The 26353-nt window shown below is 51.9% G+C and overlaps 9 protein-coding genes across 9 annotated transcripts; 3 read left to right on the top strand and 6 right to left on the bottom strand.

The window, feature by feature from the left end:
* Positions 1 to 3326: 3326 nt before the first annotated feature.
* On the bottom strand, positions 3327 to 5132 carry HO133_006331 (uncharacterized protein; the record flags this gene model as incomplete). Its single annotated transcript, XM_037297229.1, has 4 exons — positions 3327 to 3501; positions 3562 to 4683; positions 4771 to 4887; positions 4939 to 5132. The coding sequence occupies 4 exons, from the start codon at positions 5130 to 5132 to the stop codon at positions 3327 to 3329; spliced, it is 1608 nt and encodes a 535-aa protein (XP_037147354.1).
* An 880-nt stretch (positions 5133 to 6012) lies between these two features.
* HO133_006330 (uncharacterized protein) lies at positions 6013 to 6421 on the bottom strand (the record flags this gene model as incomplete). The annotated part of the gene is made up of 2 exons (XM_037297228.1): positions 6013 to 6048; positions 6170 to 6421. The coding sequence occupies 2 exons, from the start codon at positions 6419 to 6421 to the stop codon at positions 6013 to 6015; spliced, it is 288 nt and encodes a 95-aa protein (XP_037147353.1).
* An 861-nt stretch (positions 6422 to 7282) lies between these two features.
* On the top strand, positions 7283 to 10542 carry HO133_006329 (uncharacterized protein; the record flags this gene model as incomplete). Its single annotated transcript, XM_037297227.1, has 4 exons — positions 7283 to 8042; positions 8141 to 8171; positions 9202 to 9405; positions 9645 to 10542. 4 exons carry the CDS (start codon positions 7283 to 7285, stop codon positions 10540 to 10542), a joined length of 1893 nt encoding a protein of 630 aa, XP_037147352.1.
* A 1178-nt stretch (positions 10543 to 11720) lies between these two features.
* Positions 11721 to 12639, bottom strand: HO133_006328 (uncharacterized protein; the record flags this gene model as incomplete). The annotated part of the gene is made up of 3 exons (XM_037297226.1): positions 11721 to 11972; positions 12323 to 12385; positions 12604 to 12639. The coding sequence occupies 3 exons, from the start codon at positions 12637 to 12639 to the stop codon at positions 11721 to 11723; spliced, it is 351 nt and encodes a 116-aa protein (XP_037147351.1).
* Positions 12640 to 13570: 931 nt separating this feature from the next.
* Positions 13571 to 14758, bottom strand: HO133_006327 (uncharacterized protein; the record flags this gene model as incomplete). Its single annotated transcript, XM_037297225.1, has 1 exon — positions 13571 to 14758. The coding sequence occupies one exon, from the start codon at positions 14756 to 14758 to the stop codon at positions 13571 to 13573; it is 1188 nt and encodes a 395-aa protein (XP_037147350.1).
* Positions 14759 to 19130: 4372 nt separating this feature from the next.
* HO133_006326 (uncharacterized protein) lies at positions 19131 to 20213 on the top strand (the record flags this gene model as incomplete). The annotated part of the gene is made up of 3 exons (XM_037297224.1): positions 19131 to 19193; positions 19248 to 19580; positions 19656 to 20213. 3 exons carry the CDS (start codon positions 19131 to 19133, stop codon positions 20211 to 20213), a joined length of 954 nt encoding a protein of 317 aa, XP_037147349.1.
* A 148-nt stretch (positions 20214 to 20361) lies between these two features.
* HO133_006325 (uncharacterized protein) lies at positions 20362 to 21391 on the bottom strand (the record flags this gene model as incomplete). The annotated part of the gene is made up of 2 exons (XM_037297223.1): positions 20362 to 21119; positions 21385 to 21391. The coding sequence occupies 2 exons, from the start codon at positions 21389 to 21391 to the stop codon at positions 20362 to 20364; spliced, it is 765 nt and encodes a 254-aa protein (XP_037147348.1).
* Positions 21392 to 21728: 337 nt separating this feature from the next.
* Positions 21729 to 23435, top strand: HO133_006324 (uncharacterized protein; the record flags this gene model as incomplete). Its single annotated transcript, XM_037297222.1, has 4 exons — positions 21729 to 22655; positions 22704 to 23057; positions 23108 to 23201; positions 23251 to 23435. 4 exons carry the CDS (start codon positions 21729 to 21731, stop codon positions 23433 to 23435), a joined length of 1560 nt encoding a protein of 519 aa, XP_037147347.1.
* A 1104-nt stretch (positions 23436 to 24539) lies between these two features.
* On the bottom strand, positions 24540 to 25136 carry HO133_006323 (uncharacterized protein; the record flags this gene model as incomplete). The annotated part of the gene is made up of 3 exons (XM_037297221.1): positions 24540 to 24797; positions 24839 to 25030; positions 25107 to 25136. 3 exons carry the CDS (start codon positions 25134 to 25136, stop codon positions 24540 to 24542), a joined length of 480 nt encoding a protein of 159 aa, XP_037147346.1.
* Between the last annotated feature and the right edge of the window lie 1217 nt (positions 25137 to 26353).

Genomic DNA, 26353 nt, shown 5'->3' with positions numbered 1-26353 from the left:
GATCCATCCATTCCCGTTAGCCTTCACCGACCCAGTCTCCGAGAAATCAATCAGCGGCCGGTGTACTTACACTGCATGTACTTGTATATATACATCAGCTCAATCACAGGTTCGGTCTTCTCTCTCTCCCCCCATGCAAAAGTTATTCCACGCTCTCAAACGGGCCTGAATCCTCACCGATGTCTCCCTCCGACCCGCCCCGAACAGTCTCCGGCACCACTTCTTTCGGCACAGATACCTCGCAGGCCAAATCCAACTCACCGGAAACCGCCCTCCCGCCCATTCCATCCTCCGCTCGTACCGAATCACCGACCTCGACACCGCCCGCGCCTACCCCGTCGGCTCCCCCGGTACGTCCGAAACCCTCTTCGGCGCGCTCTCCGTACACACATGGGCGGACATCTCAACCAAAGTCACATCATGGATTCCCGGCGCCCACAGCGTGGCTGACGGCATTGGGCGTCGACAAAGTCGACATCGCGTACTAGTACCTGCACGCGCGGGATCGGGGCACGCCGTTCGAGGAGACGTGCGGGGCCGTGGACGCCGAGGGGGAGAAGGGGAAAGTTTGTACGGTTTGGCAGTAGCGACTACGGAGATGATGGAGTGGAGGCGATTGTGGGGATCTGCGAACGGGAGGGGCTGGTGAAGCCGAGTGTGTGTTAGGGGCGGTACGACGCGAGTATGCGGTGACATTGTTCCCCGTGTTGGGGAAGTATGGAATCGCACTCTATGTGTACAGGTCAGTTACCGCCCGTGAACGATGTCCTTCTTCCCCGTCAAGGAACCGCACAGCGTAAACCTTACATTTCTATGCCCGACGTGGCTCCGACCCTGGACTCCTGTCCTCCCTCCTCAGTCCCGCAGCGGTCGGCCCCTTCTCCGGAAAAGTTACCCCCTGAATCCGTCAACATCTCCGGTTCCCGCTGAGACCCAAACGTACCCCCTCCTCCTCCTCCTACTTTCCCTCACGCAAATCCCTAGCTCAAATACCCGCAGACCCGCCTCGGCGTCGTTTACAAGGAGACTCATCTCAAGCCCTCTCTCCTCCCTTCGGCCGCTTCCGTCTCCTCAGGGGCCCAGGCCGCGAATCTAGACGGGCATGCCGTCGCCCTGCGCTGGACTATCTACCGCTCTATTCTAGATGGCGGGAACGGGGACGCTGTGGGCTAGGGATGTCGGGCGTAGACCGGCTGGAGGAAATTTGGATGCGATGGAGGATGGTCCGTTGCGGAAGGAGATGGTGGAGTTGGTTGAGGGTGTGTGGGAGAGCGTAAGGGGGAGTGCGGCGGGGTGTTACTTGTAGGGACTTTGGGAGCTGTTTCAAGGCTCAGAACGATCCGGACTAGTGGTCCAAAGGCCTGAACGGGTCCAATTCTGAAGCTATTGACGTGGTCTACCGTATGGACTGGTCCGGACCACGTGGTTCAAGGCCCGTTGGTTTTTGTAATACGCTCATTATCCTCAAATGTATGACCGCCTTTTTTGCTTCAGATCGTCAAACTACCTGATATGTCACTCAAAAAAGCCCACCAGATTTTTTATCAGTTGGGAGGTTGATTAAGGTGCCCCTATCTTCGACCAAAAAATGGTTCTAGACTCAAATTGACAAAATGAGAATTAAATGTCGAGAACACTTCGATATGGCCCGGACCAGTGGTCCATTAGACTGGTCCGAGTCAGTAATCCAGAAATTGAGGGTGGACCATTGGGAACCATATCCTGATACAATGGGTTCTCGTCCTCTTGACACAGGAAATCAGATTTTGCAATGCGACATACAACTTTCCAAAATCGCAAACGAATCCTACAACAAGATTCTTGACTACAAACTCCCGGATATATTACCAGAGCACAACTACGCCATCAGGACATCCTTCGCAGCTTCTTCAGTCCTCGTCAACGTACACCGAGTTGACGAACCCGGGGACCTGAAGCCCGTCTCCGGGGCCTTGTGCCCCGGAAACCCGCCCCAAAGTTTCGGGCACCCATCCCCCGAAACCGGGGAAGACGTTACGCCTATTTAAGGGTGCCTAACTTAATTTTTTCCTCGGGCCTTTTTTGGTTAAATAGGGGTGTTGGCTGTCAAGCCAACCACCTCCTGCCCTTTTCTTAAGCCCGTCATTATCCGCCCACCACCTACTTACTTTAACCCCCCCACCGCCCCCCACCAAACCCCGATAAACCCCCACCCACCCAAGCTAAAACCGCGCGGCTTACCCGAATCCCCGCCGCGACGCTAAAGTAGGTCAGCAACGCCCGTTCGTTTCGTCCGTCTGCGGGTCCCACTAAGCCACCTACCTACCTTACCTTACCGAACGCACGGCCGGTGACTCCTGCTCCGGTTCCGCACTTTACTTTACTTTACTTTACTCTACTTTACTTTAGCTTACGTGAGCACCTTCGTTCCGTCGGGCGGACTTTGGCCGGAGAGCGAACGAGCGAACGAGCGCGGCCGGCCGGGCGGGCGGCTTTGGGCTGAGTGCGAGGGACCGAGGTGGTGAGATGGGATGGGATGGGATGGGATGGGATGATTAGTAGAGAGAGAGAAGGGGGGGGAGCGTGCTGATGCTGTGTGACGTATTTGCCACGATTGATCGCCTCGGTGTTGGGTTCGATGAAATGTTGCTATGGAAGAAATTGTGTGTGGGCGGATTGGGTGGTTGGTGTCGAGGGGTAGGGTTGAGTAGCTCCTGCTTTGGATTTGGAGTGGCACACGCGCTGGTGGGTTGGTGGGGATGCGATGCGTGGAAGGTAGTGGTTTGGTGAAAGGGATGGATGGATGGATGGATGGGTGTATTTGCCTTGGGGGGGTAATGGGCTGATTGGTTCGTTTGATGCTTGCGGGTTTGGATGAGGTGTAATGCAATGCTTCTGTCTTTTTATTTTTCGGTTTCATCCCCCTCTAAACACGGAAGTTGAATTGTTGCTATGAGAATCATTGAGAGGACTTGCATGAGGTGATATCGACGGAGTGAGCTCATTTGATTCACTGATTGATTGAGAAACGGACATGCCATGCTTTCTATGTGCAGCATTCAGAGACGCGATGGAGGATTAGAGGTACACGTTTGAGCTCCTGTATATCAAAAAACATATTTGCATTCTATGCTACGTGTACAGTATAGTACAGTCCCAACCCTGAGAAACAAATACACGAGTGGCGCCTGCACCGGAAAATCACCGACTCCAATCTAGTCCAGTCCTGACCCTGCGAAACAAATACATGATAGGTGCCTGCACCGGAAAATCACCAACTCCATGTCGACTTATCTTTGCTTCCTTCTGGCTCTAAACGTTCTTGTGTCTATGAAGCGTTGGCGCACTTAACAACTGACGCCTTTGGGCGTCGTCGGCGGGATGGAGAAGGGATTCGAGAAGAAGTTGGTGGGGTCGTATTGCTTCTTGACCGACGAAAGCCTGCAAACGTTGTCGCCCCAGTAGGCTTCGTACGGGTTGGAGTTGATGTGGGCGTCCATGTAGCCTGCGTAGCTGGCCGTGCTAGAAGTGCGTCAGCAGCTGGAAAAGAAAGAAAAGGGGGCAGAAAAGGGCCCGGCGTACCCAATCCTCGGAACAAGATAGGCCTCCAGATCATCCATGAAGTTCTGCCCGATCGCTTCGAGGGTCGCGTTCGACGACCTCGTGACCTCGAACCGGAAAAGGTATTCGGCTTCTGCTTGCCATGCGAACGCACTCGTTGCCGGGGTCGAAATGTTCCAACTCGTCATCTCGGTCCAAAAGCCGAGCTCTGCGGGCAGGGCGCCCGACTTTTCGACGATGTACTGGATCGTCTCTGACGTGAGTGGCTTCGACTTGGTCACGAACAGGGTCTTGTTGATGATGGCAACGCGCGGCCATGGTGTAGCCTTGGTCTCGTTGGGCAAGACGGGGACGTCGTCGAAGCCAAACTGCGCTGGCGCACCCGGGACGGCGGAAAAGTCGTCAGGCACCACATTGTACCAGGTATTGAAGACCTCATGGGCGGTGGCATCGTCTGTGCATTCGATTTGGGTGTTTTCCCAGAAATTGCGTGAATTCTGGGTGCTACAGTTGGCTGAGATCCTATAAAAGACATCAGGGACGTCCAACAGACCGGAGGCTTTGACGATGGTAGTCAGTTCCTGAGCCGTCTTGCCGATGTACCAGCCTGAGATCTGGGCGTGGTCGCCGTAGAGGTTGAGCTGGGAGGTGAAGTAAGGATCTTGCTTGGCCGCCCAGTCGAGATACTTTTGCGTAGCTTCGGGGCGTGTAGGTGCGGTGAAGTTCATCCAGACCATGGCGGATCTCGGGATTTCGATTGTGTTGATTGTGGCTTCTACCGCGAATCCATACATGCCGCCCCCTCGCATGGCCCAAAAAAGATCCGGGTTCTCTGTCGCAGACGCTGTGACCAGGGAGCCGTCGGCAAGGACCGCTTTGATTGATTGGACATGATCGACGGCCATTCCATGCAGCCTCATCTGCATGCTGTAGCCACCGACTCCTAAGTATCCTCCCAGGGCGACTGTAGGACAGATACCGCCGTTCACAGTATGGCCAGTCGGGTCCATTGTCTCATAAATTTGTCCAAGTTTCGCTCCAGCGGCCACTGTAACTGTTGAATAATCCTCGGATGGTTTAACGTAGTTGATGTGTGATGTATCAACGACAAGTGTTCCATTCAAGGCAGACCAATTCTCAAAGCTAAGGCTTGTCAGTCATCAAGACCTTCTCACAAGCTTGAAGGAACCCCTCGAGATTTTGCAAGGCGGTACATGGTCTGCCACTTACTGATGGCCGCCAGAGCGGGGTGTAACTTTGAAGCCAGTAGAAGTTCCGCATTGGACGAGAGGGCTAATCTCATCAATGGACGTAGCGTATGCGATGACTGCAGGATACTCGGCGAAACTAGGTACTGGTCAGATTCGGATTTCTTGCAATTATAACAGTCTGACGTACAGAACGTCACCTGAAGAGGCAGCTGTGTAGGTATCGTTCGATGGGGTGACGATTCTGCTCTCAACGTTTTCGCCAATCAGGGCGCGCTTGACGCAAGCAACTAGTGCTGCGTTTTTCTGTGCCGGAGCAGCTGCTATTAAGTGGGCAAAGCATGGCAAAAGAATGCCTGTAGCGAAAGTTGAGTACAGCTTCATTGTAAAAAGGTGACTTTGAAAGATGGGAATTAGACAAAGGAGATATGATACACAAAGGAGAGATGAGACACAAAGGAGAAATGATACTGGAGAGAAAATATTCGCATCACAACTGTACGGACTGACCTTTTATACCACATTCTATCTACCATAAGCTGGAGCTCTGACCAAAGCGCCCTCTAAGCACAACAGCCTCCTGTGTCTGCCTAGACAGTAGATTCGCCTATAGGCCTAGCCGTGTGGTCTAGATTGACAGAACCCTTGTAGTCTTGATAATGAGTAAGAGACTGATGGCTGTATCTGACCTGAGACTCAGGGTGTGATTCGGAATCTGCAATAGTACTGAGGTGTGGTGGTATGTGGCACAGCACAGCGTCAGCGCAGCCGTAGGAGGCATTCCTGAGTGGGATCTTCGGCTGTGTTTCAATCTATTTTCTTCCACCTTGTGTACGACCTGGTGTCAGCATTCTCTCCTAAGTCGTGCGCACCGTGATGAGCCCAGAGCAAATTATCACGAAACCTTTCCATGATTTTTGCCCCAACTGGCCAAATGACTCAACGAGCCGTAAAGGATGCGTGCCTTCTTCTACTACCCTGACACCTTCCGGAGGGAGGCTTACTGACATGAAATCTTACCTCATGAGCTCAGACTTTTCAAAAAAAATCAAAGAAGAACTGTTCACTTGAATTTTGCGTGTAATATTGAAGAGCGAAAAGGAAAGAACAATAGTGAAGATTCAAAGATTTTTTAAAGAGTCACGCATACTCAACTTTCCTGCAGCGTATCGCACGTGGCATGGCGAGGGATTGTAGGATCTCGCTCGTGAGTCAAGATTCATTCGGGTCAGCCACAATGCTTACGTGACCATATTCAGCTACTTCATATAGGGATTCGTAATCCATTGGTAGAAACTTGCTGAGACGGTTTTCAGGTGGTTCGACGCCGCAACAGTCACAGAGAAGGGTAGAACATAAATAGAAATTGGCACGATTGGTAAAACAGTGAGGGCCCAGCAGTATCAATTTGAATCTGATACGAGAAAATCCGAGCCGAGGATTCGGTGAAGTGCTGCAGCCCAGACGGCCGCTGCCGCTCCCTTGGTGGCGCCCGGTTGCTCGGACTCGAACCTTTCCGCAGACCCCGTGAGATCATTCTCGAACTCGTGTTCGCTCCATCGCACCTTGGTCTCGATCTTAGCCTGTTTCAGCTCGTCGCTTATCTTGTAGAATGTTGCAACAACGACGTGGCCGTGGCTTTTTACGGCAACCGTTCGTCTATCTTCCGTCATTGTAGCGCATGTGGGCTACTCTGGACTGATGATGGCTGACGATCTCCGTATCCGAAATCTTCTCGCGTTTCGAAACACCGAGCATGTGCTGTGAATCGATGTTGGCATCTCCCGACAACAGCGGGTGTCCAATCACGGTGATGAAGTAATTGGCTGGCGAGTCAACATGCTGGGCATTGTTTGTCGACGCATAGTGGATCTTGGAACAACAGTAAAACATAAGTACGATCTTGGCAAATAGCAAGGGAGAGTTACCGACAGTTTTGGATCATGACTGGCTCGAAGTCGGGCCCAATCCTGTTGCATAATACCAGCCTTGCCAGCCTCATCCCACTACCCCAGATTGACCTTGTCGTCTTAGCTCTCTGCCCTTCCAAACACAGTATTGCCGACGATAAGTCATTCTATTATACCATGAAGATGCTAAGCCCAAGGCCGTAGAGTGAAAAGCATACAATGCATCCATACGGACCCTCGAACGTGGGTTCTTTTGGGGGACTGATGGCTTGGAGTCGAAATCTTCGGACACGAAGGTTTTGTACGATGCGAATTGTCTGAGAGAAGGAGAGACCGGCCCCACAAAATAGCCATGCTCAAAGAGGCTCCACTTCGACTGATGCAGAATTAGTATGATCATGAGCGCATGTACGTAAGCAGACTGCAGTTCGGCGATATAAAGACCGATTGAACCGCAACGGACCCAGGAGTTACGGGATTTGAATGCCGGTAAATGGCTCGTGCGTTAGACTGTGCATAAAACTAGGGATTTTGGTATCTACGCTGTATAAATATGGAATCATTCTGAGCACAATTCTTCACGCAAAGCACACCTCCCTTCCTCGAGACACGCCTTTGCCCATTATGAACGGACACGTATCTAGTGCGCGCCTTGACGGCAAAATTGCAATTGTGACTGGTGCTGGTAGAGGGATAGGGGCAGGCATTGCGCGGGAACTGGGGGCCAGAGGGGCCAGCGTGGTTGTCAACTACCGCAGCAGCGCTGAGATCGCCCAGTCACTGGCAAACGAAATCAAGGCCGGTGGCAGCGACTCCATCGCCATCCAAGGAGACGTTTCCAAGATCGAGGACATCAAGAGTCTGTTCCAACAGACCAAAGCGCACTTCAACCGGGTGGACATTGTCGTTTCTAACTCTGGCGTTGAGCATTTTGGCCCTATCGACCAGGTCACGCCGGACGCTTTCGACAAGGTTTTCAACGTCAACACGCGCGGCCAGTTCTTCGTTGGCCAAGCCGCCTATGAGCATCTGGCGGACAACGGGCGTCTGATCCTCACGTCCTCCATTTCGGCGCACAGCCCTATCAAGCAGCACGCCCTCTACGCCGGGAGCAAGTGCGCGGTCGAAGCTTTCGCTCGATGCTTTGCGCCCGATTTTGGCCCCCGAGGGATCACGGTCAACTCGATCGCGCCCGGGGGGGTCAAGACGGACATGGCCGCTGATGTGGGATTCAAGTACATTCCCACGGCCGACGCGTCATGGACGGTGGACGACGTTGAGAAGTTCATTGCATCGAGGACACCAATGGGGCGGATGGCGTATCCCGTGGACATTGCTCGCGTGGTGGGATTCCTTGCAAGTGAGGATGCGGGATGGATAAGCGGTGAGTCGTGCTGTCTTCTTCTTCTTCTTCGTCTTCTTCTTCCCTTGCTTATCCTCCCTTTCTTTCCGGCCCTTGGATGTAAGCTGAGCTGGGCATAGGACAAAACTTGACCATCTCTGGAGGAGTATCGTGAAGCCTTGCATTAGCGTAGGAGCTGCATGCGATGGGAATGAGGAGAAAGGGAAGAATTAGGGCCAAAGCTTTCGGGCTTTCGGGCTTTCGGCTTTCGGCTTCTTTCGGCATTCGTCTGACGTGCAGCAAGAGCGGACATTAAAGTACCTCAGTACCTTACCATGTAATGTACTCATTAATAATCCCGTGATTCCCTCCGATCGAGTCCACGCGCAGTAGCCCCCGCCACTAGTCTCTACCTTATCGCTTAGTGCATGTACCTAACCTTACCTAAGCTCGCGGGTAGCAAAAAAGCCCGAACACCCTAAATTATTCAACAGGGTCGCAACTTATCAGCCACGATGGTAACGAAAAAACCTTTGCGGTCTAAAGAGTAGAAAAGAAAATCTAAAGAGTTCTCGTATCCAAGTTATCAACAAATATCAATTTGTTGCGAAGTTATCAAGACCTTCGTAGTGTAAAGGTGTACGGCCTTTTTTGCTACCCGCGAGCTTAGGTAAGGTACCTAGGTACCTTATATTACTTTACTTTAGGGAGCTAGGTCAAGGGATGCCCGTCTTAAGTTTCCGTGGCCTCTGTCGGCGTTACTATTGGGGTGGCATTGGTAGCTTCTATCCCGGCATTGGTATTTGGTGGCATTTAGTTCCTGGCGGCGTGCCAGCAAATCTTGGCGCTGCAACAGCCAAATTGATATCGATATCACTTCAGTACCTGATGTTTTCATCATCGGCGCTTTTGAGAAGAAAGTATCTGGAACACGATTGCAAACAACATCACAAAATCGAAGTTTACTACCAAATGATTCTTCGATAGAGCTCTTCTTGTGGAGCGGTGTCGAAGGATCGTGATTTCCACGCCGCCGGGTACTAGATACTATCCCACTAGTAAGTCATGAAGGGAATATCTATATGTCGCCTGCTTCGGGTTTCGTCGATCCTGATCCCATTTGTCATCAGCAATGTCTGTGAGTTCATCTATAATCCTTTGAAAAGTCCTTCCCATGCCTGCCTCGACTCCATCACCACAGCCCAGAAAGCCGTCTATGCCTAGAAGACTCCACGACACATGCAAGTGTTGCTGGCGTCATGGCAAATCAAGCTGCCTGGATCCCCGCTGCAGAAGCAGACTTGGTGCTCCAAGACGGCACTGACATTCCTACGCCTGGCCAAGGCGAGGTCCTGGTCAAGGTCAAATGCATAGCTTTCAGTCCCATCGAGGCCAAGATTCAGAAGTACGTGACTCCCTCTCTTAAAATTAGTACTATGTTCAAGTAGTAAACAGAGTCGTGTTCTTTCCTATCCATTGTGCACTTTTTCATTGGCTCTCTTCAATTGGACTTGCACCACTCCACCTTCGCAACTCCCTTCGTGTCAATTCTACGTCATTCACGAGCTGTCTTTCTCTGACTTCCTACCCCTCTGCCTTCTCAAAAGCCCCAATAAGCTTTGATACAACTGACACATCTTCCAGATTCGGCACTCACCCTATCCCTTACCCATCAATCCTCGGTACTTCCTTCGCCGGCATCATTGAATCTGTGCCCCCTTCCACCACAGTCTTCAAACCGGGCGACAACATTGCCGTCATCCGTACCGGCGCCCACCAAGGCGACCCCCGCTTCGGCGCTTTCCAGAAATTCGCCCTCGCCGATAGTTCCTCCGTCTCCAAACTCCATCCGTCGACCCCCCTCCCCGCTGCCGCGGCTTCAATCCTGAACCTCGCCGCCGTCGTCTCCGCCCTGAGCATCCACCTCGGCCTCTCACGCCCTCCCCTCTCCGGTCCTCCCCCTCCAGCCAATACCAATAAGAAAGTCCTCATCTACGGCGGCTCGAGCTCCTGCGGCGGCTTTGCCGTCAAATACGCCGTCACGGCCGGCTACACCGTCGTCACCACCTCCTCTCCCGCAAACCATGCCTTCGTGGCTTCCCTCGCCCCAGCCCACATCATCGACCACACCCTGCCGGCGGCGAAAATCGTGTCCGCCATCCGCACCCAAGGCCCATATGCCGCAATCTTCGACACCATCGGGCTTCCCCCCTGCACCGACATCCTCGTCGAGTACCTCTCCTCCGTGGGCGGCGGGGCATACAACACTCTGATCCCGCTCGAGGGCCCGGAGAAGCCCATCCCGGAGAACGTAGAGAGGAAGTTCGCGGCGTACAGTTGGGCGTTGGACGAGCCGAAGCATGCCGAGATCAGGGAATGGTTCTACGATGAGTATCTGCCCCAGGGATTGGAGAGCGGGTTGGTGGTGCCGACGAGGCAGCATGCGGTGGAGGGGGGGTTGGGCGAGGCGCAGGGGGTTTTGGATTTGATCATGAAGGGGGGTGTGAGTGGGCATAAGTTGGTGATGGATCCGTGGGCGTGAGCGAGGGGAGAGCTTTGGGGAGATTGAAGCACGAACGATGTCCTACCCTCGACAAAGGGTTTTAGTCATGGTGTGAATGGTGGTGCACGCTAGTAGTAGTAAACATGTGCTAGACCTATCTGCTCCCTATGAGAATATCAAAACGCCTTCTGAAGAACATGAAAAAAACAAGAGAACAAATCCCCACAGCGGGACCGGGCTTAGCTCAGTCTCATAACACAACAACAGCCGCTCATCTCCCACAAGTGATCACGGTCGAAGGAGAAACGTGTCCACTACGAGCACGCTATCGAACAAGCCCCTCATGCACAAACTCCAAACTAAACTCCGAATGAACCCCACCCCACCTCCTCAACCAACCCGACCGTGGCAGCACGCCCCCATCCACCAGCGCTCTCGCCCCACGTTCTGCAGGAACTTGACGACGTATCGATCAAACCTGTTAAAGCAATCGGAGCGAAACATGAATAGCGCGCCGTGCACGGGTTGCGGGTTTATTCCTTTCGTGGGCTTGGGAGGAGATCGGCTCGGCGAGAGAGGGGGAGGGGAGGAGTCTGTCGCGGAGGTCCTGGATCGTGGATTGTAGATTTGGGGCGGGGCGGGCGATGGGGAGGGAGATGTGGCCGTCGGAGATGCTGACTGGTTGGAGAGGAGGGGGGGGGAGAGGGGGTGGAGTGGTGAGGTGATGAAATGGAATGCATGGATTGGGTCGGGTCCGATGGGCGAAGGGAGAAAAGATGCAAGATTTACATCGACGACGGTTCCATCGCTTAGATCTTCCCGGTCGATCAAATGCTCATGTTTGTGGGTGATGTCTTTACCGAAGTCCCCCGTGGCGCTGAGCTCTTTCCGACCGTGGGGCCATGAAGACGGAATTCAGTCGGGCCATCGAAGGCAGCCCGTCTCTGTGGCTTCCACGGTACTTGTCCAATGCATCAATGGCTTTCACTGCGGTCGGACTTTGTTCTTCCAGAGTCATCCCGAGACAATCAGGGACGCTTTTGCTTGTATGCAGCGACGCAGAAGAGTTGGTGCGTGAGACATGGCCGGGCGATGCGGTGGCGCGTGATAGCGTGCAAGATGTTGTTGTGGTCGTTGTTTTACTGCTGTATGTCAGCTTCGATGGTTCTTAGTTAGAAGCTGGGGAGCGGAGGTAGAGCTTCCGAAGGAGTAGAGAATTAGAGGGCGGACGGCATACATTCCAGGCTTGCCTTCTTGAACTCTCGATCGGGGCTAATGCTATTGTTGCCAGGTCCTGCGCTGCTCTCGTCAATGTCATCCGTGCGCTTTGTGACCCCCTCGTCCTCCAGCGGAACCGGGGTAGCTGGAGGTCTGTTGACATCAAAAGAGGGATCTGGGAGATGGGTTTTCCTCGATATAGGCCGCTTTCCTTGGTTGTTGTCGAAGCCATAGCATTTAGGGAGGCCATTCTGTTTACCGTAAACGATTAATCTGTGGCTGGGAAGAAGACAAGACAAGACATCCAAGAAGCGAGACGAAGGCAGATATATGAGATAGACTACGCAGCAATGGAAGCGCGATTAGAGGATTCAAGCCAGCACGCTAGCCCATTCTGCATGGGAAGGACCGACAAAGAGCACGAGATGCTATGGTTAAGCTGATGTCGTTGACAGTCTGGGGAACAGGAATGGTGTCGGGAACTGGCAGATACGAGAGTGAGGCGTGCCCCCCTGCGGCTAGGATTCTAATCTGGCCCTGTCGAGAGTACATTGAGGTATGCGAGTCCGAAAGCTAGCGCTCAAGCAGAGTGGTAACTTACCTCAGCATTCCCGGATGGGGTCGATCCAAGAGCTACGGATCGCTTCTTCGGGCGGCCTAGGGACTGTGGTAAGATACCTACCTTACGGTCCTTACCTACCTTGGGTTAGGCTACAGCGTTGAACCCTACGGTAGTCCCCAGTTCGTGTGTTTATGTTACGCGGCGAAATCGGTACCAGTTCGGTCTTTGATGACTGCTTTGGAAAAAGTCGCTATAAGCTACCTCCCTATTAATGCTTGATTCCCCCCCCCTCCCCTTACCCCAGGCCGTCGTTCTCATACCCTCAAATCAAATCTCTTCGACTCCCCCTTTTCCATCTCCGTCTCAGTCAAAAATTGCCCGAGTAAAGACCCAGCCAGCATCACCACCACCACCCACCCAAGACGTAAAAACAACGACACCGCTCCCCGCAAGAGCAAACGAGGCTGAATCTCCCTCCCTACATACACCAAGAATCCATCGAGACGAGCACGTGCGTGCAGATTCAAAGATCTAAAACCCGCACACCCTATCTCCTCTCGATCTCAATCTCCCACGCTCGAAACTCGGCCGAAAGGATGGCTCCAATCGTTCCTTCCACCGTGGAAAGTGGCCCTCGCTGATTCCGGTTACGACGCACCATTTCGTGCGGGCGAGGGGTCGCTTTTCCGGGGATGTGAGAGCGATGGAGTTGCTTTCCGGATTTAGACTTGGTTTTATAAACATTTTTTTTCGTTTTTTCTTTTTTTCTTTTACCTTTTTTCGATTTGTCTTTTTGGGAGAAGCGGGTTATTGTGATGATGTTGATGAGGGGGAGAGTGTGGTGAATGCGAATCGATCGATTGACTTGGAAGTATTTGCATACTCCGTGAGAGGCTAAGGAGAAAGAGTTACTTTATTGATAGTTGGTGTTTGAAAACGAAAAAGAGGGGGCTGTGGAAAGAGGGGGGTGGAGCGCATGAGGATGAGGATGGGATCTTTTCTACTTTAGTCTTTCTTTTTCTTCTTCTTTCTTTTCTCTTGTTCTTTGAAATCGAGACCGAGAAGATGAAGACGGCTGTAACTTGATTCTATAGTATGGTTCTAATTTGATGAGGTGGTCAAGGAAGGACAGAAGGCGACCACCAACGCCTAGCTGAGCTGTTGGACTGGAAAAACAATGAAGCCCTGCCCTCTCTCGCTCGCTCGATGCCGCAGATCTTCAACGCTATCAGCTTCCGAAGATATCCCCAAATGGATCTTCCTAATCTTCGTTTCCGAAACTGACCCTCACGACCTCAGTGCCTCGTGGTTCACCCTCAGCCTTCTTCTCAGATACGTGACCAACTCGCCAAAAGGCTTCGGCTCGCCGCGGCCGCCTTGACCATTGCCGCTGCCCCAATCGTGGGGAGAGCAGAATCGCCTCTCAAACAGCTCGATCAGGGTGCCAATTTTACCAAGCTCGATGCGCAGCAAACTGGCCTTCAAGATTTGCTCGTCGCGCTGGTCGAGCTGGTAGGAGCCTAGGCTCAGACGGACGCGCTGTGGCGGGGGTAGCAGTTGCGACTGGAGCTCGCGGTTGGCGCTCGATGGGTTGCTAGGGGTGGAGGCCGCGCTGAGGGAGTCTGTGGGGGAGTCGTCGGAGCCGGGGACATTTTTGCCATAGCTGTTGGGGAGAGGGATGTCGTAGATGGTGATCATTTGGTTGATGAGGGCAATGATTGTAAGCATGAGGATGGTGTCGTCCGTGTGAGATCGGTTGGGGCAGTTCAGCGTCGATGTGCAAAGCGCAATGATGTTTTTGTTCTCGGAGAGTGATTTATCGAAGGGGTTGTGGGAGTCGCGGCTCGAGAGCCAGCACTCGGACAATTTAGCGAGGATTCTTTGGTGACAGGAGCACATCTGGCCGGATGGCGGTGAGTTATTGTTAAATTGATGGGTGTAGGTTGAGTCAAGACCTGTAGGACGGTTCTTATAGCGCTGGTCTGGGAAAAGCTGGTCTCCATGGCCTGGACTGATGCCGTTCTCTGCGTAAACGTCGGACAGAATCATCATTGGGTCATCAGCTTCACCAGTGTCAGCGAAGTTGGCCTGATCGCCGACGTCGGAAAAGTTTGTGGCCCATCCGTCAATGATGGAGGCGTCGAAGGCTGTTTCAGACAGAGGCGGCATCATGTGATGGGGCACGACTGAGGTCGGAAACATCATTGGGGTAGGGGGCACGGTGCGTTGAGAGCCATCGCTGCGATCTTCATTGAAGTTGCTGCTCCCCACGTTCCTGGAACTCTCCGCTCTTCCCTTTGCGGAGCGTAAGGAAACGCTGTACACACAGTCTCCGTTGCGGGCCTCGCAGCGCGCACATCTGGGTCTTGTCTTGGAGCACTTGACCTTGGCGATGTTGCAGGCGTCGCAGGAATGTCTGAGCTGGGCCGTTGGGGAGCGATGTCGATGGTGTTGGGGCTGGTTTTGGTAGCTCATGGTCCTGGTCTCCAACTAACCAGGTCTAAAGCTATGGGGGCCAATTTTGGGTAGTCGGGCGGGAGGTCTCTACGCACCCTTTGCCAAGGTATCTTTCCATACTGCCCGGAAGCATTAAATTCTGACACGCATATTAGAATGATCAAGCAATTAACGCGGCTTCGATATATACTTTTTCGCTACGATGGTGGAGGTGAAGGCAACCTCTCCTTGTGCTCCGGAGACAGGAGCACACACCACCACCAGGATTTGTAACAGCCTCAGCAAGCTAAAAGGTGAGGGTTATGACTGCAGGGAAAGCATTTGTCGGCACACCGCCTTGCACCACATCGCTTTTGCAAATGCTTTATATCCACTCATGATCTCATCGAGATCTCGCGCTGGAATGATGACTGCAGGCGATGAACGCGCATCCGGGCGAGAACGGATCGTCGCGCAGGGAGGATTATCTGACATGTAGTCGAGTGAGCCGGGCCTTATAAGAGTCCGACGAGTCCGACGACTTTGAAAGAATTCTGCAGAATGTGATTTGCTTAATGTACAGTACTTCAACAATTGAACAATCACGCGTGTGACTCGTGAGATCTGCAGAATAAAGCAACGCGTACAACTGCCAAGGTAGTCATGCATAAGATTAGCCGAGTAGTGGCGGGATATGACGATATGCTTATATAAGCGGTTGAGCGCAAATCGTGCAATTTGCTCGCAGCGGTGAGCAAACTTTAATGCATACAACACAAACAGAAATTGCCCAGGAAAGGAACGCCCCTCAGGCGCTATCTTGCGCTGCCGTTGTTGACAATAGAGCACGAGATGCTGCGGTTTAGTTTCGTCCGTCTGACTGCACGTATGTTATAAGCTTACTTGTACTGTTGAAATGAAGCTATTTGCCTCGCTTCATTTCACAGATTCGCGAATCGCCCGGTTGGATCCACCAGCTTTGTATGGCAGCGCTGTAAATGCGGAGGGGCGCATTTGAAATAAAAATACCAGCCATTGGCGTTGACGGAGACTCATACAGTAAGACAGTATTGTTGCACGAACAGTAGGGCAGGGCTGGATATGCAGTAGTCGCTGAGCTGAAGGCCGTGCTCAAAGCAGACTCAGTATCCTAAGAGGTCAAACGAGATTCTAATATCAAAAAAATTCACGATGACAATCCTGGTCCCTTGCGAAAGGCCCACTGCGTGAGGGATACCTTAGTGATTGCATCATCTTCTCTCCAGATATTTGATCTCTAGAAATTCGATTCAGCATCTCGTAGGCAGAATCAATCATGTTGTGCGCAATTCATTGGATTGATTCCATGTCAGCCAAGTCTCATCAAAATGTCGTGCAGGCCGCTCGCAATCTGATTCTTGCCGTTCAAAACCGTCATGAAACAGCTTTCAGCCTTACCATGTCTTCGTGTGCGCAAGCTGCCGCCCAGGCCGCGGCACGCATGGGTACCTACTCTTAATACATACGACGAGATCGACGCGCCTACTATGACAGCTCCGCAGCTTGTGGAGAGCACTGGTTCGAGTGCGTAGCTGATCATCCGCGTCATGAGAGTACTGCTGGCCAACCGTGTCTTCTCGAAGCCGACGGCCGGATGCTACACTCGGACAATGCTAAGTCATACTTCGTGAGGCCTCCACTCAGCACATTTAGGTGAGTGACAACCTCGCGGAAGTTTCGAGGATATGAAGATCTTACCAGACTATCTCGCAAGCCTGAACTTTCGTGACCCTGCCGAGCGAAGGTTAGACCCTTTGCTCTCGCGATACCGGAAAATTGATTCCAATTATACGATCACACTCGAAGAGTTGTGGTCAGACATCTCAACCTCAGATCCTTCTGTTCTGTGCCCCCAATACTTGGACCTTCTTCGATGACCATCTCGGTCAAGTGTTAACTGAATATCGACGCCTGTCTACGCATGGTTCGTGCATGAGTTTAGAGACCCTCGATCAGGATGACACTAAAGAGAATGCGGCCTTCAAGTCTGTTTTGTATCGCAGGATGTATGGAAATTACCGCTGCAAAGTGCTTGGCCTGGAGCTGTGATATCTACCCACCATACGCGTCTTGACGGGCATTTATGTTGGATTGCATCTTGCTTGATACACTCTACCAACTAGTTTCTTCACCTTTTCTTCTTCTTCTACAGGTTTCCTGAAGGAAAGTGCGCTCAGTAGTCTGGACAATGCGACCTATCACCAGATGAAGAGAAGCCTAAACCCTGAATTTACAGCTTCGATAGATGACCCACGGTTCGCTGGGACTCTCTGGGCTTACCAGGCGTCTTGAAACCAAACTTGTTCTGCTTGGAATCCCATGATCACTTCTTGGCGAGTTTATCTTCGAGCTTGCCGGAGATGGAGTCAACGACGTGTGTACCAAGGAGAGGTAAGAACTTCCATCCATGTAGGGAACCTCCTGGCGTAGAGGTAAGGTTGTTGAATTTGGGATGAGGGCAGATGAAGAATTCGCCATTCGTGCTCTGTTCCAGCCTGTAGCTTTCTAACTTTGATGCAGTTCCAACTTACATCAGTGATCTTAATATACTTAGCAAAATTTTATTCGCGTAAAGGGATGGTTAATGAACTGTGGTAGAATCTCCCTCATCTCTTCGCGGATACTTTATTCCAAGTCTGTCGAGAGTGTTTGTGTTGGATTATCCACTTTAGTGAGTGGATATGAAGCCTGGTAGGTCTTTTTGAGATCCTCGGGGTTGTTGAGCGTAGTAGTGTTGCGGAGACCGGTCGTTCTCTCCCACTTAGAATTGGAGATGCAGCCGTCGCCTGAAGGGAGGAAGACACTTGTTCAAGAGAAGTCTGTAAGCTCAGGTTACTAAGACCAGAGAGGGCGACTAATAGTAGGTTGCATACCTTCAGGAAATTCGACGAAAAGCAGAAGCTTACGATCACGAACAATCATTATGAGAAGCCCCAGCGAGTCCTGCAAGCAATGGCCAAGCAGAAAGGGAAGCCCGCACCACGAAACACTTCGAAGAAGTGAGCCTCGACTACTACCTCCTCCTTTAGACTCTAATGTGTCGTTGAAGATGGAAGTCCAGAGGCTTTTGTACCTCCGAGCCACGCTTCCCCGCTTACCTTCATGCCATTTCTACCTGGTTAACCTCCCGCCCGAGCTGCGCTGGCAGCATTGCCGTTGTCCAATCCCCTCATTTGCGAAAACTCGGCCTTTGTGATGGATGCTAGCGGACCCGGCATATGCAATCATCTCCCTTATTAATCTGGAGTTCTTGAGGCTAAGTACGTGTCTAGGATGACTCGGTCTTTCATCGACGTACTCCTCCAGGCAATGGGTGTTCAACACAACTAAAGACCACTTGGACGAGCCAACATCCCTAGAAGTGCCCATCAGCTTCGATGCTAGTACGTATGAGCTGGAATGGGGAAGGTCTCAATGGCATACGTTCTCTATCTCACCAATAGGGTAAAATTCCACGTATGTGAATGGTTCCACATATTTGACGAGGCCGATTTTATGAGCGAGCTCTATGAATTCTACAAAGAGCCATCTGAGAAGCTGGAAACCTCAAAGATGTGGTACATACGGTTCCTCCTCATTCTCGCTTTTGGAAAGTCTTTTCTTGACCGGCCCACGAAATCGACTATCCCATCGTCTGGCAGGGGGTAAAATTCAGGGGTTCCGACCGAACATCAAAAAGTCCCGTCTTGCAACTCACCATAACTCAACAACGAGGACCCCCATAGAAAAGTTTATAGTTTCGCATTTATTTTTCTTAAGCAGATCTTGAACTTCGCAACTGAAAGTTTTACTGTAAAGGTTGTCATTGGAAACTTATTGGGCTGCGAAAGTATGGTATTTTAATGTTCTGCCAAGACATTTTACCTCTAAGGCGCCAGACGATGGGATACATCCTGGATCTAGCCTTTTCATTCAAGCTATGAACCTGCTTCCCAATACCGAGGCCTTGTATTGTGAGCCTATCTCGGCTATTGAGATCCTATGTATGGTGTCATAATATCTTCAGTCCGTGGATATCAGGCTCGCTCTGCTTACAGCCATGTAAGAATCTGACCAATGTCTTCCTTTCTTTGCATACTGATCACTACTTCATGAACACACCATGAAAGATCGGACAGGCTTTAGGAATCGCATTGACCGCAGGCCTGCACAGTGAAATACAGTAGACAACTCCCGTCCGAAGGATCTAGAGAGGGGTCGGAATTCATGGTGGACGGTCTATATCCTGTAAGTGAATGAGAACGAGGGAAGATGTTCGGGAGTTTTTTACGGAAGCTAGCAATTCGGGCTAGCGCCTATCTCCGGCCTCGGCAGTAAACAAGCATCGCGTCTCCCAGCTTGCGCCGTGTAGCATCTCTCAATTACCAGCAACATGACAGACCCAAATAGACAAGCTGACGCGCTGCTCACCGAGCACTTCCAATACACACCTCTGGTGCACCTTCGCTCCCCTTACTACCCACTTGACGCCCGCTAATCCGACTTCCAGTCTCTCATCGACGACATAATCAACGCCGTAAACACCATCATCTACCAAGCAATCGAAGCCTTAGAGAACGGCCTCCTCTCGATACCCCCGAAGCAGCTGGGCTTTGCGCGCCACCAGAGCCCCTCCACCATATCGATACCTGACACTGATGGCGACGGCAATCTCGAATACCCTGAAGCGACAACCGAGCTCGAGAATGGCGTACATCAGCTTGAGACGCTACTGGAATCTACAGTCGACAAGTCGTTTGATAAATTCGAGATTTACACCTTGAGGAACATCTTGACCATTCCCGATGATTTGTCGCCGTGGATGCGGTTGGCGCATTATGAAGTATGCCAATCGCTTTTCGAGCCCTACCCTACCAGGTGCTGCAGAATCATGTAGCTAACACTCACTTTTCCACAGGACATCCAGCTTCCGATCTCATCTTCCGCCCCAACGCCGGAATCCATCCTCCTCCTTCGGCGCAAACTCCAGGAGACCCGCAAATTGAACCTCGCGCTCCGCTCTACACACGCCCGGAACGCAACGCTCATTTCCCAACTCAATACCTTGCTCTCCCCTCCTACCGCCGCAGATGGTCCCTCACTCGCGTTCCTCACATCCCACACCAACCCTGCGGCTCAGTCACTCAATCTCTCGTTCTCGCCCTCGTCTAAAGACACGACGCCCCTTACGACAAATGCGCAGTTCGCTACATCTCAATTGCCTGCGCTGAAGAAGCTAGTGGCGGAACTGCGGCCGAAGATGCAGGAACTCAGAGAGGGGCCAGGTGGTAAAGTGGATTGGGATGGGGAGAGAGAGAAGAGGAGGGCGTATATTGAAAGTGGGGTCAGGAGGCATGTAGGGGTTGGGAGAGAGAATGGGGAAACTGTGGGAGGTGAAATAAGGGCGAGGGACGAGGTAGAGGGATTGGAGTCTGTGGTTGGAGCTCTGGGGCAAGGGTCAAGGATGGAAGAATAGGAAGGCTCGTCGGCTTCTTGTTGGCTATTGGGGATGGGAGATACCCTTGTGAATGCAACAGATGATGGAGTTCTGGCATCTGCACTAGTGGCTTGATCGTTACAACATGGGTATCATGACAGCAACACTCAAGTCTCGACATGAGTAACTACCCGTCCGAACCAAGCCTTTTCCTCCGCTTTGCAATGTTCGATTGCAGTGGTGCGGTCTGTTTCCCCGTCGTATTCTCGCGACCACTGTTGTCATCCCCGTCAACATCAGCTTGAACCTTCCGCTTCACCACCACCATCTGCTTAGCAAGAGGCCTCTCAGCCTTCGGTCTAGCTGCCTTGGGAGGCTTGCTACCCTTTGCTCCACCGTTCCTCATGGGAGGCTGGTCAAGCTTTTCGCGTGCTGTAGTACCTGCCCCACTCGCGTTCTCCTCTCCCTCCGGTCTGACAATCGTGATATCCAACTCCCCAGCCTCCAACACTGCCTTTGTTTTTTGCCATTCGACACCGAACCGTCCGCTGTTGATCCGCACAGCATAGCAACTTCCCAATTCTTGCCCCCCGTCTTCATCCGATCCTCTTATTTCTGCGATTTGATTTGCTAGGTCAGCGAGGGCTTTTTGCGTGTTTTCTAGTATTTCCTTAGCTGGCGAGACCTTTTTCCCGTAATCTAGCGAGGTGAAAAGGCAGGCTATATAGTGAGGCGTCTTGGACGCTTGCCGCTCTTTGGTGGCGGTGGGAGGGGGGACAAGAAGGGTAGTGCCGACGAGATTGGCTTGGTGTTGTTTGACGGAGAGTTTGGAGCCCGTAGGTGGCGAGAGGCAGTGTGCGTTATATTTGCGGAAGGCATAAGGGTACTTTTGTTTGAAGGCGACGGCCACACCGGAACCCCAGGCACCACGGGCGTTGCAAGCGTCTGTGAATTTTTGTCAGGGAGGCCCATATCTGGTGGGGGTTATTGAAACCTGCGGATGAGTATGCTCTTAGGGGGCGCTGAGAAAACATTGCCGACTTCTTCGGTGATGATGGCCAGAGGATTGACACCGAGCAGTGGTACGATAGCCATTAGAAGGCGTGGATTGACGACTGCAGGACTTCAATCATTTCCGTTTCCACTGCAGTTTTGTCTCTTCAGTAGCCAACTTTTGGGGGCTTTCAGCTAGCATCCTGCTAAATCTTACGGTTCATAGCCTCTATGATGGCAATGATGAAGACCACGTTCGAAGAAGAGTTTGAGATGCTACGAGTCCACGGCTACGGCGCGTTCCCGCTAAAGCTTTCCCCCGCGGGCCTCTCGTTCTGTGTTGCCTTTTTCGCTCAAGTCTCCCTTCCATTTCTCGTCGTTGACTGGCCAATGCTACTGTTACTCTGTCATCCAGCATGGAGGTGCATGTATGCCGTCATGAAGCGCCGGAGATACCTCTGGACGCATTTCAACAGACCGTTGCTTCCCAACGATTAAATTTCTCCTTCCCACGCCCTTTCTCATTTCTACCAGGCCTTGTAACCACTGTAGCTTACGGAGATGGCTACACCTGACACCAAGGGTTACGGCGACGAAAATGACAATAAGCTCGCCCAACATGTGTCTGATGCCTCGCTCGTAGATGTCCAAACAATCACAGGGACTAGGAGAGAGCCTCCAGAGCTCGTCAAGAACCTGTCACAGGAAGAGCGACAGCATCTGGAGACAGCATTGGTCCGAAAGATCGACTTGAGACTCCTACCAATGCTCATTCTCATGTACATCATGAATTACCTTGACCGGAACAACATCGCATCAGCCCGTTTGGCAGGCTTGCAAGATCCACACTCTAAGGGAGGATTGGATCTTACGAGCACGCAGTATCTGACAGCGCTCAGTATTCTCTTCGTGGGGTATTTGCTCATGCAAATTCCCTCAAATTTGTTCCTAAACAAGATTGGAAAGCCTGCGTTATACCTACCAACGGTCATGATTATCTGGGGTGTCATATCCGCTGCTACAGCAGGAGCTCAAAGCTACGGTGGCTTGATCGCCATCAGGTTCTTCCTTGGATTCGTGGAGGCTGCCTATTTCCCTGGATGCCTGTTCTTCTTGTCCTCCTGGTACACAAGAAAAGAGCTAGGGTTTCGGACAGCTATGCTATACTCCGGGGCTCTGCTTTCTGGAGCATTTTCTGGCTTGATAGCTGCAGGTATTAAGAATGGCTTGGATGGAGCACGAGGTCTCCGTGCTTGGCGCTGGCTATTCATCATTGAGGGTGTTATTACCATCTTTTTTGCGTTTTGCTCATACTTTGCGCTGCCGAACTTTCCCCGAACGACGAGCTGGCTCACTGAGGAAGAGCGTCAATTGGCCATCTGGCGTCTGGAGGAGGACATCGGGGAAGATGACTGGATTGACTCGAGTCAACAGACATTCTTCCACGGGATGAATCTCGCATTTCAGGATATCAAGACGTGGATTCTGGTGAGCTTGCCCAGGCAGTGTTTGTCTGTTACACTAACACCTTCCCAGATGGTTTTACTTTTTGGTTTTGTTGCATCAGGGACTGTTACGAACCTCTTCCCTACAGTGGTTGCGACCCTGGGCTACTCAGACGTCGACTCCTTGCTCCTCACGGTTCCTCCCTACATACTGGCTGTCGTTACATCCTTCTGCAACGCCTGGCATGCCGACAAGACGGGGGAGAGATACTTCCACATCACGTTGCCGCTGTATTTCGCCGTCATCGCATTTATCATTGCTGCGACGACTACAACAATTGGGCCAAGATACTTTGCTATGATGCTCATGCCTGCTGGGGTGTATACGGGCTACGGGGTGGCTTTAGGGTGGATCTCTAATACACTGCCCCGTCCTCCTGCGAAGGTTGTCTACATTTCCTGCCCTCGGAAAAGCCATACTGACACTTACTCCAGCGTGCCGCTGCTCTCGCAGCCATCAATGCGGTCTCCAACTGCTCCTCAATCTACGCTTCCTACATGTATCCAGAGTCAGCGGGACCGCGCTACAGTACGTTTCTCACAATCTTAAGGAAAGACCGGGTACTAATACGAACCAGTCGTTGCTATGAGCGTCAATTGCGTGATGGCTTTGATGGCCATCTGCATGGCTACCCTGCTCCGTTTTATTCTTGTGGGGCTGAACAAGAAGCTAGACCGAGGTGAGCCTGTCGAAGGCGCTGTCGCTGTTGGAGAAGGGGTACCAGGAGAGGCCAGTCGGAGGGGCTTTCGGTTTGTTCTTTAGTAGACATTGCATCACGGACTTCATGGTAATGCTTCTTGCGTATACGGTACCACTTCTATGTAGGCATCTGATCTGCTACTCGATATTCTCATTCTTACAGATGCGCACCACTCTTAGGGCGAATGACTGACACTCGGGTTCCTCCTTAATATGTCTCCCTTGGAGCTTCGAGTGCCATGCATGCTATTGAGTGAAGCATGGAGCCCGTAACTGCACCCCTGTCCAGCATGATTGCTTTCTTGGCGTTGACAAGAAGAAACGAAACACCTGCCAACTCTACAACTTCACAATTTGGAATTGAAGTGCTCTCTCAGCCAGCTCCGCACGTGAATACTTTAGAAATACTCGATCAGACATTTTTCTATCACAGAGATCCTCTTTAGTCAGAAATATTACTATCCCGGGGAAGTGGGCTATCCTGTCACCCGGAAGGCATTCCAGGCGTCTGTTTCGCATTCCGCAGGGTCAGCTATCAATACGTACACTCAACTGTGATGGCGACTTTGAAATTCACTTCCTGACAGTGCACTCCCAGAATCCTTAAGCCGATGAAGGAAGATAATCCGGGATCAATGTCAAGAGTATTTGATCCAGGCTGCCTATGGATCCGTGGATACCAAGGGTTTTATCCTTGCCTCACGTCGGAATTTCTATCCTTTGAATTTGACAACGAGGGAAGGCATTAGATGGAGCAACCATATTGCGTGCACTGAAGCCTCCTGCTGATAGCAGAATGAGAGGCAGCACCGGGGTGCTAGTTACTTTTTAAGACAACGAGCGCCTGCACCAGATAGAGTGTTATTGCTAACAGAATAGAAGGCTGTTTCAACTCACGATTTCCTACTCAGCTCGCTTGACCAAGCATACTAGTATCTTTCCCTTTTATCTTCAGACACATCAGGACTCCTTCACCAGGGGGCCCTCCAGCAGCCTGGCCGTCATCAATGGCTGATTCCACACTGTAGTCTTGAAAAGGGCCGCGCTCACCGCGCAGAATTGAGCCTTTGCGAAACGCTTGCCCATACAAGCTCGGGGGCCACCGGAGAAAGCTACGTGTGAGCCGGGCGTGGGGCTGAAGGTGGTGGTGCCTTTGCCCTTGCTCAGTCAATGGGAGCGATCGAAGGATGGCACGCGATATGGCGGCCCGTCGCCAGCAGTGGGCACAGCAGCGGGCCAGTATTTCGGATTCCGGTGTGTTGCACTGGTGTTCATCAGGATCAGGGTGTCGGCAGGAATGGTGTAACCGCTGCTGCTGATGGAGAAAGAGTGTGGTATCTCTCTTGTGGTTTTGGGGAAAATTGGTAGAAGGGTGTAGAGGCGCAGAGTCTCGTCCACGGTGGCCTCCACGTATCCATCAAGAATCTGTGGTAAATCTGCGCCAAAGGACCAGTGGCTGAACGGACGGTCACCGAGGATTTTGTCTTGCCGAGATCGGCTCGCAACGCCTTTTGGATATCGGGACGGCAGGCGAGAAGGGTTACGGCATCCTTGAGAGTGTTGGCACTTGTTTCGTACCTAGCCTTGATGAAGACGAAGATGTTTCCGAACACTGCACCTGGAGAGGTTTGTGGACTCTCGGAATCCGTGGACGCGGCCTGACCAGCTTGAACGAAGGATTCAGCCAAGACGATCAGTGGTAAGAACATGAGCTTCAAACTAACCAGTACTCACCGAGGATGGATCCTTTGCTCCTTGAGCCATGTCGTTGGAGGCTATGCGAAGTCTCGTCCTGCACTTCCTTCATGGATTTTAACCACTCGCTATATGACGCTTTGGCGTCCTTGTGTGCGTCTAGAAGAGATGTCTGCATCTATTCTGTTGGCAGAGAACGCTCCTTTTATTTTTATCATTCTTACTGAGAACAGATGGCGGCACGATGAAGAGAGTTGGGGTGTTGTCGACCATTAAGCTAATCACTTCTCAGTAGCTCATACGGTGTCCCTCAGGCGGATTGTGTCGAGATCCAACAGCTTCTGTCCATCCCATTCGCCGATCAAAGCACACGAAGCCTATCACCTGTAAGGCCAACCTTGTCACTTCTTCGTTTAGCTGCAGGATAGAAGCTTGTATACTGTCCCATCGCTTGAGCAGCGCTGCCGCTTGCCCCAGAGATTCGGTCCAGGTGGAGCCGTGAGTTCGATCGTTAAAGGTTGGCGCCGCGATCTTCCTGAATCGGTGGGACTCGTCTCTGTCGATAACGGGTTTTACAAAGTCATGACTCCGTCTAGAAAGTTTGAAGAAACGTCTCGGAATCGCAGGCCCACAGGATGTTCCCACTAGCAGACACCATGATGAACGTGTCGCTGCCTTGCCGAGCAAACGGCCCATAACCTTCGTGCCATACGCGGCCGAAGAGTGACAATCTACGGATTGTGATCAGTTGGGGCAGCTCTGAAAAAGTACGAAGGTAGCGTTACGGCACCCAGCTGACGGTCCACGGGCTCTATTTCAGGAAGTTCCAAAGCAACGAAGAAATGACTGGACTCGCGCTTTTCTGGCTATTCTAGCTAACCGCTGTTCTTCACGAAGGTCTACGCCTATGCCCTACGGTTCAGAATGGCATGAGACGAGAGTTGCCAAAAGGGAAGGGCAGTAGTTGCAGGACACTCCTTGCCTTAAGAAACCGTGGTGTCGATCCCGCAATGGTCATCATTCCAAGCCACAGACAACTCTCATTCGCCTACATTATTTGCTCCTGAACGTTGGCTGAAGGACCCGCTGGCTCCCAGAAAAGCAAAGATCGAAAGGACGTTTTCCAGCCCTTCTCTCTCGGCCGCACAACTGTCCTGGCAGGAGTCTCGCCTACCTAGAGATACGTCTGATCTTGGCAAAGGGTTTTCTTTAAGCACACACATCTTTCCCAACCTACACCGATTGGCTTCTGATGGTGACTCAGCGATGGGATCTTAGGCGTTGGC

The sequence above is a fragment of the Letharia lupina genome, assembly GCF_014066315.1.
Source record: "Letharia lupina isolate WasteWater1 chromosome Unknown contig_24, whole genome shotgun sequence".
Taxonomy (NCBI): domain Eukaryota; kingdom Fungi; phylum Ascomycota; class Lecanoromycetes; order Lecanorales; family Parmeliaceae; genus Letharia; species Letharia lupina.
Note: the sequence above shows the minus strand (reverse complement) of the source record. Positions and strands in the feature narration are given on the sequence as shown.